The following is a 19,145-nucleotide window of genomic DNA, read 5'->3' on the forward strand; positions in this document are numbered from 1 at the left end:
GATTCAATAGTGTCCATTTTAGAGTATTGACATCCAGACGGACCAAGTCATCATAGCATCCTGTTATTTGAGCATCTTCGTTAAAGCTCAATCCTCCAAATAGATACATGTAGCCACCCAACATTGAAGCTGAATGATTTGTTCTTAGACCTGGGAGGTCCCCACTACATTCTCCTTCCATGTATCTCCAAGTGCATTCAACTGTGTCAAGTATACTCATTAGAAGAGAGATACTTTGTTGATCGTATTGATTGATTCATTACCTGTGTCAAATAAACATAGGTTATGAATAGTATTGTAGCCATCATAGCCACCAAAGGTGTATATCCTATGGTCGATAGCTACTGCAGAGTGTTTGGCCATGTTTGGGACATGGTCGGCAACTGTCACTTTCTCGAATGTGTAAGTTACAGTATTGAAGACATATATATCATTACATCGTACTTCATTCATTATCTGTCCACCAATATAATAAATATTATTGTCTATCAGTGTACCAGTATGTGCGTATCTACCAGTTGGCCAATCATCACCTATCTGTCTTATTTCACACCAAGTTGGTGATGGTGATGGTGATGGGGATATACCTTCATTCTGTGTATTATTTGTTGTAGTAGTAGTTGTAGTATTAGACATTGTATGTATAACGAGATAATAAAATGAAAGATAGAATGAATGAATGAATGAATGAATAAGCCAGCACTTGTGGTGGAAGGTGTTCACACAAAAGAGAAGACGACGTGGTTATTGATTGAATGAATGAATGCCCCGATATAGGTGCAAGCATATTTGTTGTTTATTGTAGCAATAGAGAGACGAAATGATTGATTAGGAGCTGGGTCTGGTCGATCCGAGATTGGCCACTTGTACAACACCAGAGTTGTTTATGGTCAGTCGGTAGTAGGTACCACCAGAGGACTTTAGGATGAGACCAGTGGCAGAGTTGTCAGCGAGGAATGCGCCACTGGACAGGATGGCACCGCGTGAGTTGCCATTGACATCTTGTGCCGTGAGCAAATCGGATGTTGATCCATTGTTGCGCACCTTGAGCGTCGTGGCGAATGGTGGAAGTTGAGTGTTGAAGCGACCGAGCACGGACCATGTGGCTGGGTAAGTGTTGGCGGGGATGTCCGAGCGGAAGTTGGAGATCATGCCAATGGCCGAGCCCTCCGATGCGTAAGTCGAGTTGATGCGGAGCTCCGTTGGGTTGGGTGTACCGTCATTGTCAAAGATGATGTTGGATAGGTGTGCCTGGCGACATTGTTGGATGTCAATGCAGTAGTTGCGCGCGGCCACCTTGCAGTTGACCATGCCAAACTGCATGGGACCACCTGTGCCTGCGACACCGACCACCACAGCGCTGGCAGAGCCCTCGAACCAGACATTGCTGAGCCACCAATCATTGGCACGTCCATCAATGTAGATGTGATTGACAGTCGTGTTTGGATTGTTGTCCGAGGTGAAGTCGATGTTGACCAGTGAGAGACCGGCATTGTCATTGTTGCCAGTGCCAACGACGCTGCGGTAGTTGGTGGTGAACTTTGAGTTGGTGACATAGTTCTGGATGCACTTGGTCTGCAGGCCCGTGCCAAAGTTCTGGAAGCTGCAGTTGTTGAACATTGTTGCGCCACTGTTGGCATCGAGCACTACACCGATCGTGTTGATGTAGGTCGGGTAGGTAATGCTGGTGTGTGAGCCACGGATCACAACGTTCTCAAACGAGCAGTTGAAACAGTTGGAGATACGGACACCATTGCCCGTGCTGGTAGTCCATATCTGCATCTTCTTGAAGGCCACCCTTGAGAGGTTGGTCATGGTGAGCAGTGTGCCAGTGCCCTGGTAGATGATGGTGGACAGGTCACTGCCATCACCAATGACTACATCATAGTCTTGAAGTGCGGGCAATGATGTGACGACGTAGCCACCAGCAGGGATATAGATACAGTTTGCATCAGGTGTTGAATGTGCGGCAGCAATACATAGAGCAAAGGCATTGGTATCATTGGCGTTACCATCACCAACTGCTCCATATGCCTTGACATTGAGCCATTGAGTTTGAGTGGCTCCAACACCAGGTCTTCCGGCGGGCGATGAAGTGACTTCACGTCGAACATTGGTGTTGGCAACGGACATGGCAGGGTCTGGACCAGAGGAACAGTCAGGGACAGAGTCATTACAATACTCTGGTATAGGGTATGTTGACTCTTGGACCTGAATGAACTGAGCTGGCACAGGGCATTCCTTTGGTGACTCGCACTCAGTGTTGGTGTTGGAGTTGGAGTTGGAGATCTTGGAAGTTGGAAGTAGGTTCTCTTGGATGTACTTGCGAATGTATTGGGGTCCGAGAGATGAAGCAGCCACGAGTAGGTTGGCTTTGGAACTTGACTCGATGGCTTGGAAACATGAGAACTTCTCATCGGATGACAAGTAGTCTTGTTCCAAAATGATGGATGTAGCACGATCGATTATACTCTTCATTGATGATGAGTTGTTTGAATGATTGATTAAGTATAGAGATACAAGTAGAGATTGAGTTGTTGATGATTACTCCGAGACTCAAGTCTTGAGGTATTTATATGTTTCGGGAAGAGACATATTGTGGATGTTGGATGTTTGTTGTGATTGAATCAAACAGACAGAGAGATAGATAGATATTAACAAAGATGGGTTCGGTCGACTATGAATGTCTTAGACGTTCAGAGAAAGAGGTCCGTTAATGACCCGCTAATGATGCTATCGATGCCCAATAAGTGTTGTTTCAAGCATGTTCTTGTATTATTGGGGCGGCTTGTTTGGACGAATGCCAGAGATAGTTAGTATTCATTCATTCATTTCAAATGACTTACATTACCAAGGTGGAATCAATATCATTCAATCATTGACTTTCAATCATGTAACTCTTGTTGATGGATAGGTGGATGGTGAGACAATGAGTAAAGTATCTCCCCGCAACCTTCGCATCTCCTAGCCCGACAACATAGGTTTGATACTTACAACCCGAATACATTCGACAACATATACTCTTTGAGACAGTAATAGCACCATCAGTGTTACATCACTTGCCACGAGGAGTAGATAGATAGACGACGTTCCAACTTGTCCTCAATGTCTGACAAGCTGGTCCTGACACACTTCGAAGTGTGTTGTAGTTGGAGTTGTTTGCAATAGTCGTCAGATTTTGGTGTCGGGCAAAAGGCCAAACGAACTTTGAATCAATTCAATGGTGTTGGGTCAATCTTCAAACAGATAATAATATAATAATATATATGAATGATGATGATGTTATTATCTAAACATAATTGTAACATTACTCTTACAAACTTATTAAAATATAACATTATTAGAAGTAGTAGTAGTTGTAGATATTATTGTTCAGCAACATCAACATCATCAACAACTTCAAACAACAACATCAACAATGTTATACTACCTCATCATCCATTGGGTACAATAATATCGAATGATAACAATGCATTGATCAATAACAAGAAACAATCTGCCACTGCAACTGCCACCGCCACCATTACACTTCAACCTGTACCATCTGGAACGATAAACCCTTACACCTATGACTTTGATCCATTGATGTCATACCTGCGAGCAGAGAGAAAGGTTCACACTGACGCTGCCACCGCTACTGCTGCGCAATCAGACTCATTGACAAACACAAGCACAAGTACATCAACTGACCCACTCAGGATTATGGAGGATCGACTGCAACAAGAGCTGACGAGGGATGGACGCGAGAGACGACCATTCGACGTGCGATTCGAACCAGAGAGCGGTGACATCATCGCTTTTTATAATGATCGATTCAACTCTGTGGAGATGGCAATTGTGAGCAAGGTGTATCCTAATGGATACCTGGTGTTGGGCTTCAACGACAAGTTTATAACATCCAAGAGCACACTTTGTGTCACGATACCTACGGGCAACGAGACCACACTGCAATACATCATGAAGACGATCAACGACAAGATTGCTGACAACAAGATGCTTCCATTCGACGTGGATAGGCACGTCTACAAGCGAGAGATACTGAGCGATCCTTTGGAGTGGCACTCCTACCAGAACCATCCGCTGCGAGTCCAATTTGACAACATCCTTCACTACTTCAAGGAGCTCAACGTGCGCACGCGCAAGTCATGGGACGTCTACAACATTCAGAACACGTACAGACAGCCACACAGCGGCGTGTCCTTCTATGACAGTCGGGTCTGGTCACGTGATCAATCACACACCGATCACATACCAATATACTCATTGATCAACAATCAGCTTGCCACCAACAAGGAGGCCAGTACCAATATCCTTCAAGAGATCTTCTATTCATTGGACGTCTACAGGAAGATCAGTTGGAATGCCACCTCAATGATCATGACCAGCAGGTCAGACTTTTGTTGTCTCACAGAGCAAAGGGTATGTATCGCTCTCAATCACTTTGGAATCATTCCAATCACTCAATCATTCATTCAATCATTCAATCACACTCTTGGGACCATTCCAATCACTCAATCAATCCAATATTTCAATCACACTCTGGAATCATTCCAATCACATTCATCCCTCGATCACTTGATCAATCATCATACTCACTCTCACAATCAAACAATGTAGTCCAGATACTTGGGATCAATAATCAATGCAATGAAACATGATTCAACAGATTTGTGGATCGTTGCAAAGTACTTACTTGGATTGGTTGTGGACAATGGAGGAATGATTAGTGTCAAGGGTAGAGAGCTAATGGCCGATGCATCGGTGCCCACAATCATGGACCATGATCAGTTTATTGACAAGGAAACTGGAAAACAATACGTCAATCACGCTTCGTTGAGGATGTGCTTTGGCTATATACAGTTGGGTATCAAAGAGCTGGCGGCATACTCGCGCGAACAAAACTTTGGACAAATGGTGTACACCAAGCTTGGCAAGATGGGCATCAACGACAAGACCATCGCAGCACTGCGGACCCTGCTCTATCCAAAGTTGAACGTCATCGAGGAGAAGCTGCGCACACACAGCAACCTCATCATCCAAGATCCACCATTCCTCCTCAGCGATCAGAAGAGAGTGTTGTCTCAGATCACGCATCAGACCAGACCATTGGCCAAGCGAATCACCCAGTTGTCATTGGCGATTGATGATGTAAAGACAAAGGATGTTGATGACGCCATTGGAATCATTCAAGAGGGACAAGACCTCTACTGTGTTGTTCACATTGCTGACGTGTCAGCCTTTATCGAAGCATCATCATCAATGGACTCTTGGGGATTACTCAAGTAAGTGTGTCCTTGGGTCTTGGAACCATTCCACTCAATCATTCAATCATTCAACCACATACTTACCAATTTCATCAGGACTTCATCAGTGTACCTTCCAACTCAGACACACTTCATGTTACCAGAAGACTTCTCGCTCAAGGTTGGACTGGCAGGTGGCCGCACAAATCATTGCATGTCATTCAAGTTTAGGATAACGGATGATGGTGAACTGGTCGACCCAGATATATTTGTATCGGACATTGAGAACATGCAGCGAACGACTTACAAGGACGTCGACAACTATTTCAAGAGCAAGGGCGAATCAAAGTACACGCCAGATCAACAACAGATGTTGGACAGATTGCATCATTTTGCACGTATTCGTCGCCAGAGACGCGAGTCGGAGATCAAAGCTGGTATAATCCTGCCCAAGCCAGAGATCGAGGTCAACAAGGACAATGGACACATCTCACTCAAGTTCCAGGATCCCAACTCCATATCCCAGCTCATCGTCTCAGAGATGATGATCAGCGCCAACAACACTGCCGCTCTATTTGCCAAGAACAATCAGCTGGCCATCCCATTCAGAATGCAGAAGAATAGTAGCATTGCCGACTATCCATGGCAGTGTCTGGACCAATACCATCCCATCGCACTGTCATCACAGCTGGCCAGTTTGACACCGCCCGCCGACATGTCTACCGAGCACTCCTTCCACTCTAGTCTGGGCATTGACTACACATGGGCATCATCACCAATACGTCGCTACAGTGACATTTTGGTACATCGCCAGATCAGGAGTGCGCTTGCCAAGCAAGGTCCGGCCTACGATCGTCCGGCCCTCGACAAAATGGTCGTCAATCTTGATCGCAACTACAAGCATCTAAAGAGGACCAGCAGAGCAAAGTAAGTTAGTTTTTGATCAATCTATCATTTTGGAATCATTCCACTCACTCAATTACACATACTATTCAGCCACAATCAATGGATGCTCAAGTATCTTAGACAAGAGGGATCGAGATATTATAGCGCGGTACTGTTACCGGATACGATTGGAAAGAAGTCACATAGGTTCTTGATGATCGATTTGAATATGATGGTGCCATCACATGACTTGGACATTGATTGTATACCAATCAATGAGATTGTCCAGATCTATGCTGATGTCTCCAGCGATGGATATACACGCTTCCATCACGATCCATCAGTAATCAATCAAAAGAGGATGAAGAACTACAATGCCGCCATCACCCAATAAAGTGTTGTTGGAAGTCAACATTTCATTCATTCATTCATTTTACTTGTAATAATAGTGATAGAGATAGAGATAAGGAGATAGAGAGATGAATGATAATGAATATAATATAGTATCAGAGGTACAGTTGGAGAGACATTTGTTGAAAGCACCGGTTGAGTCGATCAACAAGTCGTTTAGACAGTCACAAAAGATGTTGGAGAAGGAGATGACCACTGTTGTCACTGCCATCAATGATCTAAACAAGAAGAAGAACAACCTATCAAAGGATGATGCAAAGACTACAATCGATAAACTATTGACAAGGATGCAGACATTGAAGAGAAGAGTATGTTGTTGATTGATTGATTGATCAGTGCTCGCTCACTTAATACTAACATAATGAATATAGGTTGAGGAGACAAGAGATGATGAGGATGCACAGATAAAGAGATTCAAGACTAGACTGGACCATCTGAGAGGTGTTTGCAACAATCATTCTGATCAATATATCAATCAAGAGTTCAATGTTAAGCGTGTCGATAGGATACTGGTGGACTATCTCTTGCGCGAAGGTTACTATGACACTGCCATCAAGTTGGCAGACACTTCAAATATAACAGTAAGTATCACTCACTCAATCACTCAATCAATCAATCAATCATATATTGATACTGACACTTAATCAATCAAAGGAATTGGTTGATATAGATGTATTCCTGTCGTCAAAGAAGGTGATTAGTGGATTGGAGAAACATGATTGTACAGAGGCATTGGCATGGTGCAATGAGAATAGGTCAAAGCTGAAGAAGATAGATAGTACAATGGAGTTTAGTCTTAGGATACAGGAGTTTATAGAGTTGGTGCGAGCTAATAAGGTCGGCCCGGCAATATCATACGCCCGACAGCATTTGGCACCAATCGCTGCCACCAACATCAAGGAGATACAGGTTGCCATGGCCACCTTGGCATTCAGACATGATCGCACCTCTCATGAGAAGTACACCGATCTATTTGATATGGAGCGTTGGAATGATCGCATTCGACAGTTCAAGCGAGACAACTACAACGTCAACTCACTCACCTCACGTTCATTGATCGACATATCCTTGCAGTCTGGTCTATCAGTGTTGAAGACAGAGTATGTTCGTTTGTTAGTTGACTGTGACCAACCAATCAATCAATCATACTAACTCATTCATTCTCTCAATCAGACAATGCGAAGACGAAGAGACGATGAATGTCAATTGTCCATTGTGTGATGCAGACTTCTCGAGGTTGGCTGAGCCTCTGCCAGTCTCATTGCAGTCTCATTCAAGTCTGATATGTAGGATAACTGGAGAGTTGATGACTGATGACAATCCACCAATGGTATTACCCAATGGCAATGTTTACTGTCGCAATGCAATGGTGGAGATGGCTGCACACGATGACAACATCATCACTTGTCCAAGAAGTGGTGCCAAGTTCAACTATGCTGAGTTACGCAGGGCATACATAGCCTAGCCTATTCATCCTCCCTCCTCCTGTCGATGGCAATGGCGAGACATTTCAAAAGGAGGATCATGGATTGTATATACACGCTCGCCGCGAGCCGAAGCAACAAGTGCTGATGCATCAGTTGGAACACAAACATACATGTACATTGGATACTGGATACAGGACAGTTTATAAACAAGTTTATTGCAACCTTATTCGATCAAACAGCAAAGAAACTAGTCTGGTTAATCTTGCCCTCTTTGGACAACTTGGGAGGCTTGACTCGCATTGACTTGGACTTGTGTGGCGATGACTTGCCACTGGCACCGCTGGTGTCGCGCATCGTCGAGATTGTGTAGGTGTCATTCTGTTCCTTAAGCTTCGCCACAACCTTTAGCAGGTTGTCATGATCGTCTTGTTTGGGTCGTGTCAACTGTAGGAACTCTTGTAGAATGAGGTAGTACCGAGAGATGCGACGCAGGGGCTCAGCCAACAGATGCTTCAGCTCTGCCTTCTCGTTGAACTCAATGTTGCGCAGGTAGATAGCAAAGTTCTGACTCTTCTCTACGCATGACTCGATTGTGCTGAGACTCAGATTGTGGTTCTGGACATAGTAGTTGTACAGCTTTAGGAAGGCTGCCTTCTCGATGAACAGGTCCGAGAGGATTGGCTTGTTGTCCCAGTCCTGCACACGCTCCTTCAGCACCTCAGCAAAGGTCGTGTGGCAGTTGAGCAGTGTCTCAAAGTTGGAACAGATGTCCAGACCATCGGCGTAGCTGACCAGTGGCGCGGAAGTGCCAAGTGATCGTCTGATTGGTCCAAGGAACACAGTCTGCGTGTAGGTCAATGCTTGGACATACTCCAACTCGCTTGAGCATAAGTCTTCGGCCAACTTCTTCTTCTTGAGCGCGTTCTTCTCGTCCTGTATCTTGTTGAAGCCTTTGCTGCCCTCTCCCAACGACAACAGAGTGGCGCCAAACGCTGACTGGATCATCTCCTGGCGTGCTGCCTCGATGGTCTCCTTGAGCGTCCTGGTCCACAACTCGCGATCCTTTGCATTGTCACATTGGAACTTGATCGTTCCCTCCTGACTGATGATCTTGATCACATTGGCATCATCTGTGGTGTTGAGTGATGTCGTCTGGAGATTGATAAACAACTTGAACCTGTTCTTGTCCTTGCCTGGCTTGGTCAATATCAGCGCATCTGAGAACAAATAAACATAGAGCTTCTCCTTCTTTGATGTCTGCAGCAGACCCTCGTGTACCAGTCGCTTCCGGCGATCGAATGCATAGCCTCTAGGCAGGTCCTTGATCTGGTCCTGGAGTTGTTGAATGCGCAAATAGTTGTCGGCCTCGCTCTTCTTAAAGTTGATGGTCTCGGCAAAGTCCTTGATCGTGCACAGTGCCTCGTTTAACTGGACATAGTCCTCGTGTGAGCTGCTCGTGTACTTGAGGAGATCTTGCAACAAGAGTACATATCGAGGTATGCGCTGAACGGGAAGGATGAGGAACGACTCCACGTTCAGGCCAGAGAGACGATCGCTGTAATCCAAACTCTTGACAAAGTTTCGGAACTCTGCATTCTTGTCCTTGCACTGCTGTAGTGATGCGATCGACTTGTCGTAGTTGTTGACATAATGTTTGTAGAGCTTGATGAATGATGTGTTGTTGCAGAAGATGTCTCCCATTCGTGGACACTCGTCCCATATCAACATTCGCTCGTCCAATGCCTTGAGAATATGAGCTCGATGTGCGTTGATGATCACCTCTAGACAGCTAAAGACGTTGAGCAACTCGTCCGACAATGCAAATGACTTGGTACGCTTGGATGGCTCGATAAACAGTTCATAGATGACACTCAGTTGCTTGACGTAGGTCTTCTCTGTGCGCAACATCTCTTCGGCACGCTCCTTGCGCTTCCTGCAAATGTCTGCGGACTTGAACTCGCTTGACATCTCCTTGAGGTCACATACATCCTGTGATGAAGCCTGTAGTGAACAACTGACAGACTGCAATGACTCGACCAAGAATGAACATGAGCCAGATGTAGAGTCGGAGCTTATGGACAACAGGCTACTGCTTGTGTTCAATGACTCACCACATGAGAAGGCTGAGGGTGGAGGCGGAAGGTTGAGCGACTTGGGTGAAGTAAGCTGGATCTCGGGAGGTGGAGGAGGTGGCAATGGTAAATTGAGCATCAGTGTGGCGTGGGGAGTGGCCTTCCTAAAGTGTGATACTGTTGGCTGTTGTTGACGCGTTTCCGACATGACTGTGGGTGTGGCGACTTGACTGGCGAGGGGTGTTGTCGATGAGACGTCGGAACTGGAACTCATAAGAGGTGATGTGATTTGTTCGCCACTGGATTCGAGAGTTGGTGATTGTTTGTTGGGTGAGGCTGATGATGAAGAGGATAGAGTTGGAATGGATATTACATAACTACAAAGTGAGCTTGAAGTGAGTATCGATAATGATGTTGGGGTGTTGGTAACAGTGTTGCCAGTGGCGCCACCATTATTGTTGCCACAACAACTGGATGATAGACTGACGTGCAATTGTTCGTCCACTTCGGATATGGATAACAATGTTTGTGGCGTTGTTGGTGGCGGTGTGGCGACGATCTCGACGAATGATGCGGGGAAGTATCCAACACGACCGCTGAACTCTCCCTTCATCCAACCATCCTCGGACTTGATATCCAACAATGTGATCATATCATTCTTTGAAAATTGTAGATGTGTCTTTCCATTCGACTTGTAAGGATACAATGCTCTGGCAAACAAAAACTCATTATGTTGTTGATTGATCACCATCTCTGTCGTCAAATCAATCCTCGATGATGGTAAATCTGATTGTGGTAATTTAGGTACAGGAACATCTTCCTGTGATGATACAAGATGTGATGTCATCTAAAATAAATATTGATTAATTTTGGAAGTGATTGGAATAATTCCAGTCAGTGATCAATCAATCAAAAATTTGAAATAATTAATACTTACCTTTGACATGTATGATATCTCTTCTATGAGTGATTTGATGATGCTGTTGATGTGTGATGAATCCTCCATGATCTGACTTAGACTCTCTTTTTGGTGACGGAGGATGTTGGGCGCGAATATCATTGCAAGGTTTGCCGAGGTCATCTTGTTGACATTGGCATTCAATGATATCCTATTCAGGAATGACATTAAATATAATAACACCTCTCTATTTATCTTTGGAAGTCCATATACCAACATCCTAAGATGTAGCATCCTTTGTAAATGATCCTGGTTCTCTGCTCAAATATTTTAAAATTATGTAAATACATTTTGAAGGTGCTGGGATCATTCCATTGTTTCCAAAATAATAATAATACATACTGATCACCTTTATAAAGGTTGAATAATATCGCCAGATGAATAATGGTTCTGGTAACTCGCGTAGATATAGTTTGAGCAATCCTGCTATGGTGTGGATATCGGCTTGGTTGTATTTGTCGAGATCGGCATTGCCTTGGTTGTAGGCTGATTTCAAATCCTGTATGGTCTGAGTGTTGCCTGGTATTCTGAATAGACCCTCCTCGTTGGAGGCATTATGATGTTCCAGCCAATTCACTAGCTCGATCAAAATAAATGGTAGATTCTTTGGGAATGATGAGTTATCTGTTATTGATCTAGGTTGTTTTCCATCCTGGGCCTGAACAATCGTCTCCAGGTCCACTCCAAATATCTTTGATGTTGTTGTCATTCTCTGTATGTATTATTATATAAAGTATATATATATGAATGTATATATGAATGTTAAAAGATTGATCACACTGAACAATCAAATATTCCTGTTTCCAGGTTTAAGGTATGTTGTGGTTGTTGGGGGGTGGTGTGCGATTATGATCAAAAGGGTGTGCACTCTCTGTGTGTGATTAAGATAAACAACAACTTTAAAGAAGTGATGTGATGGCGAGGTGAAGAGAGGAGGAGGATGATGCGCTGCGATGATAATGACGACTGTCTGTTTGTTGTATGGTCTGTGATTGAATGTTGTGGAAATAAGTATAATAATAATAATAATAATAATAATTAATATTATAATATTTGTTGGTTGATTGGTTGAGAGTTTGAAAGATGAGTGTTCGTGTCTATCTATCTATCTACTATCTGGTTGGTGTGATGTGATCGGGGTGTTAGTTGGAATGGAATTGTAATGTAATGTGATGTGATAGGAATTGAAGGAAGGAAGGAAGGAAAGAATGAAGGAAGTAAGGAAGTAGTAATTGCACTGTCAATCAATCAAACATGAATTGAAGAAAGAGGTCGTTGTGATTGTGAGAAGTGCTAGAGGGGGCGGGCGTTGTTGTTGAGATGAAGTTGGTTGATTGGTTATGTGTGTCGTACCAGTAAATACTAAATAAAACCTCTCTTCTCTCTCTCTCTCTCTCTGTTTGTTTGTTTTAAGAGAGAGGGAACCGGATATGTATCTCCTCAAGATGTCTGGCATGTATATACATCTCGCGCCATCCTGCCATCCATCTTGCCATTCATCTTCATGCCATCCATTCAATCAATCAATCAATCCCCAGTCAGCACACATCATCATGTGATGAGAGTGTCTCTTTGTGTGGTCTGTGGTCACTCACACACATAGTTGCAGAGGGTGGCACTACCCCTTGAGCTGGATCGCCGAGTGTGATCGTGTGTGTGTCTGAGTGTGTTGTATCTATATTTGCCAATGCAGCTCGCAGTGAGTGATGGATAAGTTGAACCACACACGGCACGCGGCACATCCATTGACACTTCCACTGGTCACTTAATTGTGTCTGTTTATGTTTATGTGTTTGTGTGTATATGTGTGTGAATGATCACAACACAGTGTGTGTTGATGTGACCGATGAACTGACACAAGTTGATTTGATTGATGCCCACACCATTAATTTGAATGACAAACACACAAACATAGACATACAATTACATACATTATTTATGTTTGAAGAGTGTCCGATGAACAAACTCTCTAATCACGAATGGATACTTTGTGGATGTTGATCAACTTGTGGATGGTTGGATGGAAGGATGTGGACAATGATTGGTTATACGAGTATGTGTATGTATGCACGTGTATATGCTCTCTCTTGTAAGGCGATCACCTTGTAAAATGACAAGCCCACCCCACACACCACCAAGGACCCAAAGACTAATATTGATTGGATTGGTTTACCAATCAAATGTTGTGAAATCATCACCACTCACGCACTCAATCTTTATTGTATTGCCATACCAGTGATATCACATGCAGTGATCATATTTGGATGCACAACATGCAATGATTGTTGTTGTTTCTTGACAATCATACCAAGTACACCAGTAGGATCACCATGCTTCTGAATGATCACCTCCAACTCATCGATCATTCCAACGCCCTGATTACTTAGCCAAAGTAATAGATCAGGTCGTCTGCGTAGTGTGACCGACAGTGACTTGATGTTACTCTTAATCCAATCCATGACACTGGGGTCCACTTGAACCAGACGTCTGAGGAAATCCAATGAGTACAATCTGATCTGATCGCGTGAGATTGATTCCCAACGATCTGGATACGTCTCCTTGACCAATGGTATCATCTGGCAGGGCATCAACGCGAATGTGTACTCATCAAACACACACTCCTTGTTGTCATACTTCAACACGTAGGCCAACACTTCAACATTGAACCTGCTCACATGAGTCAGAACAGTCTTGCATGATGCCTGGCCCTCTTCTGACTGGAACCATTGATATAGCTTGATTGATTGAATGCTCAATGACTTGGCGTGTTCAATTGTGATGCGCTCCTGCATCATTTGATGGAGACCAAAGAGGTGCAGAAGTATGCCATTGTATCCTTGACAGAAGGTCAGACTCTGTTTACGCTTGGCCTTGATTGATGACTCATATGACAGGATGTGGCAGAGTAGTCTTGTGTCACAGGTGCTCAATGTGCAGTGGAGTATGTTGAGGAACATTGGATTGAGGTCTAGGCATCGTGGATGTTCAATCTTGTTACGGGCAACCATGTGATCAACGATGATATCACCAAACCTCTTGACAAGAGTTGGATTCTTGATAGTAATAAGTTCACAGCCCCAGTTGGGGACGTTGTCCAGGAGATAGATGAGTGCTTCATTGGTTCCAGGTATGAGATTTCTAGCATGGAACATTCTACATGTTGTACTGAAGAGTGGCAGACCAGGGAACTTGCTCTCAAGTGTTCTAATCGCCTTCATTGTCAGTACTCCATCATCCTTGCGAGACAATAGACCGGACATTGAGGTGACCAACAAGTCTGTGGATTGGACATCTTTGATCTTGTTCTCGGCCATCAATGTGATAAGCTCATCAACTTGTTCCGCAGTACCATGTGTCATGACCATCATAGTAACAATCTTCTCCTTGGTGACTGGATTGGTATCGGCCACTGGCAATATTGGAGTTTGGCTGACCAATGACACTCGGGAGATTGGTGGAGCATTTTCAATGAGATGATCGATCAATGTTGACATGGGCACTTGGAGGATCTTGGCAAGTTTCAATTCATCTTTGATCCAAACGTTCAAACATTCTCTGCTGAGCATAGTCAATACATCGATCTCTATCAAATGTGCTGTGATACAATCAACCAACAACTCCTGAGTTTGGTCACCAGGTTGAAGTTGAGGATACCTCTTGATAACAGACGCCTTGATTTCAGCCATGTAGTCATCAGGGGATGGGAGTGGATTTCCTTCCTTCATCTGGATCTTTGCCAACAGACCAGCTCTATGATGTGATCTCGGTCTATTATTGGAAACCATCTTTATCACATGATCTTGTGAAAGTGATCTGATTGAGTAGTGTTTGACTATCTTTGACATTTGGATCATTCCAACTTCCCCACTCTTATACAATGATGGATAGTCCTCTGCAGCCTTAACAATATCAATCACCTCGGTTTCTCCAAAATTCTCGACCATCCATTGAATGACATCGAATGCATTTGCTGGTGCCAATGATGAATGGATCACACCCTCCAGCCATGTCAACACCTTCTTCTCTAGAACCTTTCCAAGCAACAAGTTGACTGATTTCTTGGGTGTACCAACTGGCATTGGATCAATGTTGTTATCATAGAGATGATTGAGTAGGTCCAAGTGTCCACCTTTTGCTGCACCTTGTATCGCACCTTTGTGTCTCAAAGTGATGGGCTCAGTTTGATTGAGTAGATGTTGAACAATCTCCTTGTTACCAGCTTCACATGCAGATGATATCAAATCTTCACCAATAAATATATCTTGATAATTATTATAAATAATAATGAATTGTTGATATGATGTAATGACTTTGAGTATGTTGTTTAGATCTTCAATGGTGAGCTCTACACAATGTCCACTGGCAATCTTATCAACTAATAATGAATAATGACCATATTGTATCATCTCTGAAGCTTTGTTCCAATCATTATATCTCCTCCTTCCCAACCAACACCATGACTCATCGTCTGGTACTCCTCCAATATCCTCTCTAACATGTTTAAATATCTTCCTAATCAAATATCTATTTGAGAATGTTGATATTATTGGTTGTTCATTAATTGTTTTTGTAGATGGCATTCTATTAAACTATTATTATTATTACTATGATTATTATTGATTGAATATCTCAATGTTCTTGATTTGAGTTTAGGTGAGTTGAGTTATATTGATATCAAGATGAGACTTTGGAAACCAGGAAGCTATCACTTCTCAACATTTCCCTCGATCTCCCCCACTTCAGCTCACACCCAAACACACCCACTCATTCCTCTAGTAAAATGGTCAACTTTGGTTGATAAATAATAATGCCTATGTGGTAATGATTATGTAGTTGTCTTGTATATCCGCCGATATCGGCATAAATATATCAACGTGGATAGTTCTTTAGTAGAATGATATTTAGATATCTATTTGAACTTCCAAAATTTTTAAAAATTGAACTTAAGTAAGGTGATGAAATTTGAATTTGAAATTCGCGCCCATTATTATTGACGGTTGGGTTCAAAATGTTCGTTGGTTAGACGTGGACCACATGTGACTGTGACACTGGGCGACTACTCATCTCATTGGCATTGCACTCACTCTCTCCTACTTGTACACATACACATATACATACATATACAAATACATCAATAATAAACACATTGACATGTATCACTCACCACTTTGTTCTGCCTTGTTGTCTCACTACTGCTGATGAGTTACTGCTGAGTTTGAGTTATGATATCAATCAATGAGTGAGTACTAATAGACTTCTAATTGCATAACCATCTGCTGCTTACTTACACTATCCTCTTCTTCTCATCTCCTCCTTGACCTTGTGCCTTGAAGCCCGCTTTGTGGTCCTTGCCCAAGTCTGAGTCACCTTACCGAACCTCTGTCTCCAACTAGATTGACGTCCGCCATGCCACCACGTTGACCACAGCCATGAACCTCTGTATCCATCTGTACAGTCGTCCACTGCCCAGAACCTCTGTCTCCAACTTCAGATTGGGGTCGCCACGCTGCCTTGAGTGCCCACAGCCCTGAACCTCTGTCTCCAACTAGTCTGATGTCCAACATTGTGACTCCGCCACTCTGACCGCCGCCAGCTACCAAGTTGTCCATCTCGAGTTGACCACGGCCCCGAACCTCTGTCTCCAAATAGATAGACAGCCGCCATCCGCCACGATGACCACAGCCCTTGGCCTCTGACTCCAACTAGACAGACTGCCACGCTGCCGACCGCCATGCCGCCACATTGACCACAGCCCAGAACCTCTGACTCCACCTTGAAATACAGCCACGCTGACCACCGCCAAGTTGAACGCCGCCACAGCCTTGATGCCAAGATGGCCACTGCCCAGAACCTCTGTCTCCAACTGGAGACTGAAGGGCCCATTGTGACTCAGCCATGCTGACCACCGCCATGATGCCATGTTGACCAAGCCCAGAACTTCTGTCTCCAACTTGACTGTCCGCCATGATGACCTGAGTGACCACAGCTCTGAAACTCTGTCTCCATCTAGACAGACGGCCATCATTGTGCCTGCGCCATCCACATTTTAGGTTGTGCATGCCAAGCAGTCCACAGCCCAGAACCTCTGTCTCCAACTTCTGACTTCCAGCGTGCTGCCACGTTGACCACCTCCATCTCCATCTGTACAGTCGTCCGCCATGTTGCCAAGTTGTCCAGAACCTCTGTCTCCAGCTAGACTAGAGGTTGCAATGCTGCCCCGAGTCCATGAACCTCTGTCTCTAGCGGATGACCACAGCCCAGTACCTCTGTCTCCCACTAGACAGAGGTCGCCATGCTGCCAAGTAGTCCACAGTCATGACCACCGCCACGTTACCAAGTTGTCCATCTCGAGTTGACCACAGCCCAGAACCTCTGACTCCAAATAGACTACCACTGTGCTTCCACGTTGACCATAGTCCAGGACCTCTGTCTCCAACTTGACTAACTGCCACGTTGACCACCGCCCGCCTTGTTGACCGCCTCCATGCCCAGATGGCTACCGTCGACAACCTCTGACTCCAACCAGACAGACAGCCATGCTGACAAGTGCGACGCCATGCTGCCAAGTTGTCCATCTCGAGTTGACCACAGTCCAGAACCTCTGTCTCCAACTGGACAGACGGCAATGCTGACAACCGCGCCGCCATGTGCCATCAGTGACCAAAGCCTCTGTCTCCAACTAGACAGACCGCAGCCATCCTGCCAAGTTGAGGAATGATCATAATCAAAGCATTAATAAACCATGAAATCAGGAGTTGTGCAAGTGTGACTTGGAAGGAGAATAACAACAATTGGAAAAGTACAACTCAATGATGTCGCCTGGGCACGGTTGCTGCCCAACGGCTTTAAAAAAAATAAAGGCAGCACTTGTGACAATGAGAAGAAACTCTCAAAGTCAACAAAGTTGCTGCCATACCTGTCTCGACGCTGCCCAAAGTCTAATAGCGACAGGTGTAGTCCCCAGGCCGTGCCCACCCCTCTTACATGATGGGCCCACCCGTCCCTCTTGCATGACAGGCCGACCCATCCCTCTTGCATGATGGGCCACGGCCACCCCCTTGCGGAGATGGCCAAATGGTGATGGGAGGAAATGTTAGTAGTATTCGGTCCTGGAAAGGTCCACCTCGGCTTGGCCTGGCTTGGCTCGGCGGCATGGCACTCGGTCTGGCACGGCACTGGCACGGCACTGGATGACTTGGAGGGAATAGACCTCGCAACGACAGGTCATCGTGTGAATGAATCACAACGTCTCCACTGTGTCATCTGGGTTCGGGTGATGGATGTAGGACCACTGGATTGGTGCGTTGGTAACTCGACTTTGATATTGTTGTTGTTGTTGTTGTTGTTGGTTGTTGGTGGTTGATTGGTTTCAATCGCCAGCCGAGAGATATTTGGGTTTTACCCATCACTCATCTGCTTGATCGACGGCAAGATATAAATAGGTGAATTACTAATTGAAAAGGAGAGGGACCGGAGGAGAGCAGACTGGCTCATCCACCTCATAATCTGGTGATGGTGGATATTGGTATCTAGGTAGTGGGTGGTGGCCAATGTCTGCTTGGGTGACTGGATGACTGGATGGTAATGTTGGATATAGATGGTCTCCAGGTCTCGGTCCGAGGTCGGAATGTTGTTGATTGATTTCATTGTCTTGGATGAAAAGGACATGGACGAGGATGGTTAGTACTTTGTTTGACAGCAGACAGGAAGACATCACTCAATCAATGAATGAATGAGTTCATTTGATGTAAACATACGATTTGGTCCCATTTGATTTGGGGTGGATACTGGTTGCCTTCTGGGGTAGACAGGCAACGATCGTAACAACCTGAGACAGATACAGTGAATGAGCTGGACATTACTATTCTCCTGGTTGAGAGGAGCGTATGGGACAGTATTCGCAATGACAAATGCGACATCAAGAGGAACCCTGCGTGAGAACCTGACTCCATCTTGATCCTTTCCATATAAAATCTTTGGTCGCCTGTTGTCGAACAGTGGTCTATAAATAATAATAATATGATTGATTGATATGATTGATTGATTGATTGATTGATTGGAAGGTTGGTGAGATAGAGAGTCAATGTTAGTATTATGAATTAGAATGATGATAGTATTATAGTAACATTGTAATAATGTTATAAAAGTG

The 19,145-nt window shown here is 44.4% G+C and overlaps 7 protein-coding genes across 7 annotated transcripts; 3 read left to right on the plus strand and 4 right to left on the minus strand.

Annotated features, from left to right (window-relative positions):
• Window positions 1-828: 828 nt before the first annotated feature.
• SAMD00019534_038190 (hypothetical protein) lies at window positions 829-2,478 on the minus strand (the record flags this gene model as incomplete). The annotated part of the gene is made up of 1 exon (XM_012904711.1): window positions 829-2,478. The coding sequence occupies one exon, from the start codon at window positions 2,476-2,478 to the stop codon at window positions 829-831; it is 1,650 nt and encodes a 549-aa protein (XP_012760165.1).
• Window positions 2,479-3,585: 1,107 nt separating this feature from the next.
• Window positions 3,586-6,522, plus strand: SAMD00019534_038200 (hypothetical protein; the record flags this gene model as incomplete). The annotated part of the gene is made up of 4 exons (XM_012904712.1): window positions 3,586-4,419; window positions 4,618-5,282; window positions 5,361-6,170; window positions 6,240-6,522. The coding sequence occupies 4 exons, from the start codon at window positions 3,586-3,588 to the stop codon at window positions 6,520-6,522; spliced, it is 2,592 nt and encodes an 863-aa protein (XP_012760166.1).
• A 73-nt stretch (window positions 6,523-6,595) lies between these two features.
• SAMD00019534_038210 (hypothetical protein) lies at window positions 6,596-8,004 on the plus strand (the record flags this gene model as incomplete). Its single annotated transcript, XM_012904713.1, has 4 exons — window positions 6,596-6,847; window positions 6,911-7,120; window positions 7,194-7,639; window positions 7,713-8,004. Coding segments are annotated over 4 exons (1,200 nt in total), but the record flags the coding sequence as incomplete, so codon positions are not given.
• Window positions 8,005-8,197: 193 nt separating this feature from the next.
• Window positions 8,198-11,705, minus strand: SAMD00019534_038220 (hypothetical protein; the record flags this gene model as incomplete). Its single annotated transcript, XM_012904714.1, has 3 exons — window positions 8,198-10,885; window positions 10,976-11,253; window positions 11,339-11,705. 3 exons carry the CDS (start codon window positions 11,703-11,705, stop codon window positions 8,198-8,200), a joined length of 3,333 nt encoding a protein of 1,110 aa, XP_012760168.1.
• A 1,507-nt stretch (window positions 11,706-13,212) lies between these two features.
• Window positions 13,213-15,075, minus strand: SAMD00019534_038230 (hypothetical protein; the record flags this gene model as incomplete). The annotated part of the gene is made up of 1 exon (XM_012904715.1): window positions 13,213-15,075. One exon carries the CDS (start codon window positions 15,073-15,075, stop codon window positions 13,213-13,215), a length of 1,863 nt encoding a protein of 620 aa, XP_012760169.1.
• Window positions 15,076-17,437: 2,362 nt separating this feature from the next.
• On the minus strand, window positions 17,438-17,650 carry SAMD00019534_038240 (hypothetical protein; the record flags this gene model as incomplete). Its single annotated transcript, XM_012904716.1, has 1 exon — window positions 17,438-17,650. One exon carries the CDS (start codon window positions 17,648-17,650, stop codon window positions 17,438-17,440), a length of 213 nt encoding a protein of 70 aa, XP_012760170.1.
• Window positions 17,651-18,086: 436 nt separating this feature from the next.
• Window positions 18,087-18,359, plus strand: SAMD00019534_038250 (hypothetical protein; the record flags this gene model as incomplete). The annotated part of the gene is made up of 1 exon (XM_012904717.1): window positions 18,087-18,359. The coding sequence occupies one exon, from the start codon at window positions 18,087-18,089 to the stop codon at window positions 18,357-18,359; it is 273 nt and encodes a 90-aa protein (XP_012760171.1).
• Window positions 18,360-19,145: the final 786 nt, after the last annotated feature.

The sequence above is a fragment of the Acytostelium subglobosum genome, assembly GCF_000787575.1.
Source record: "Acytostelium subglobosum LB1 DNA, scaffold: scaffold6, whole genome shotgun sequence".
NCBI lineage: Eukaryota > Evosea > Eumycetozoa > Acytosteliales > Acytosteliaceae > Acytostelium > Acytostelium subglobosum.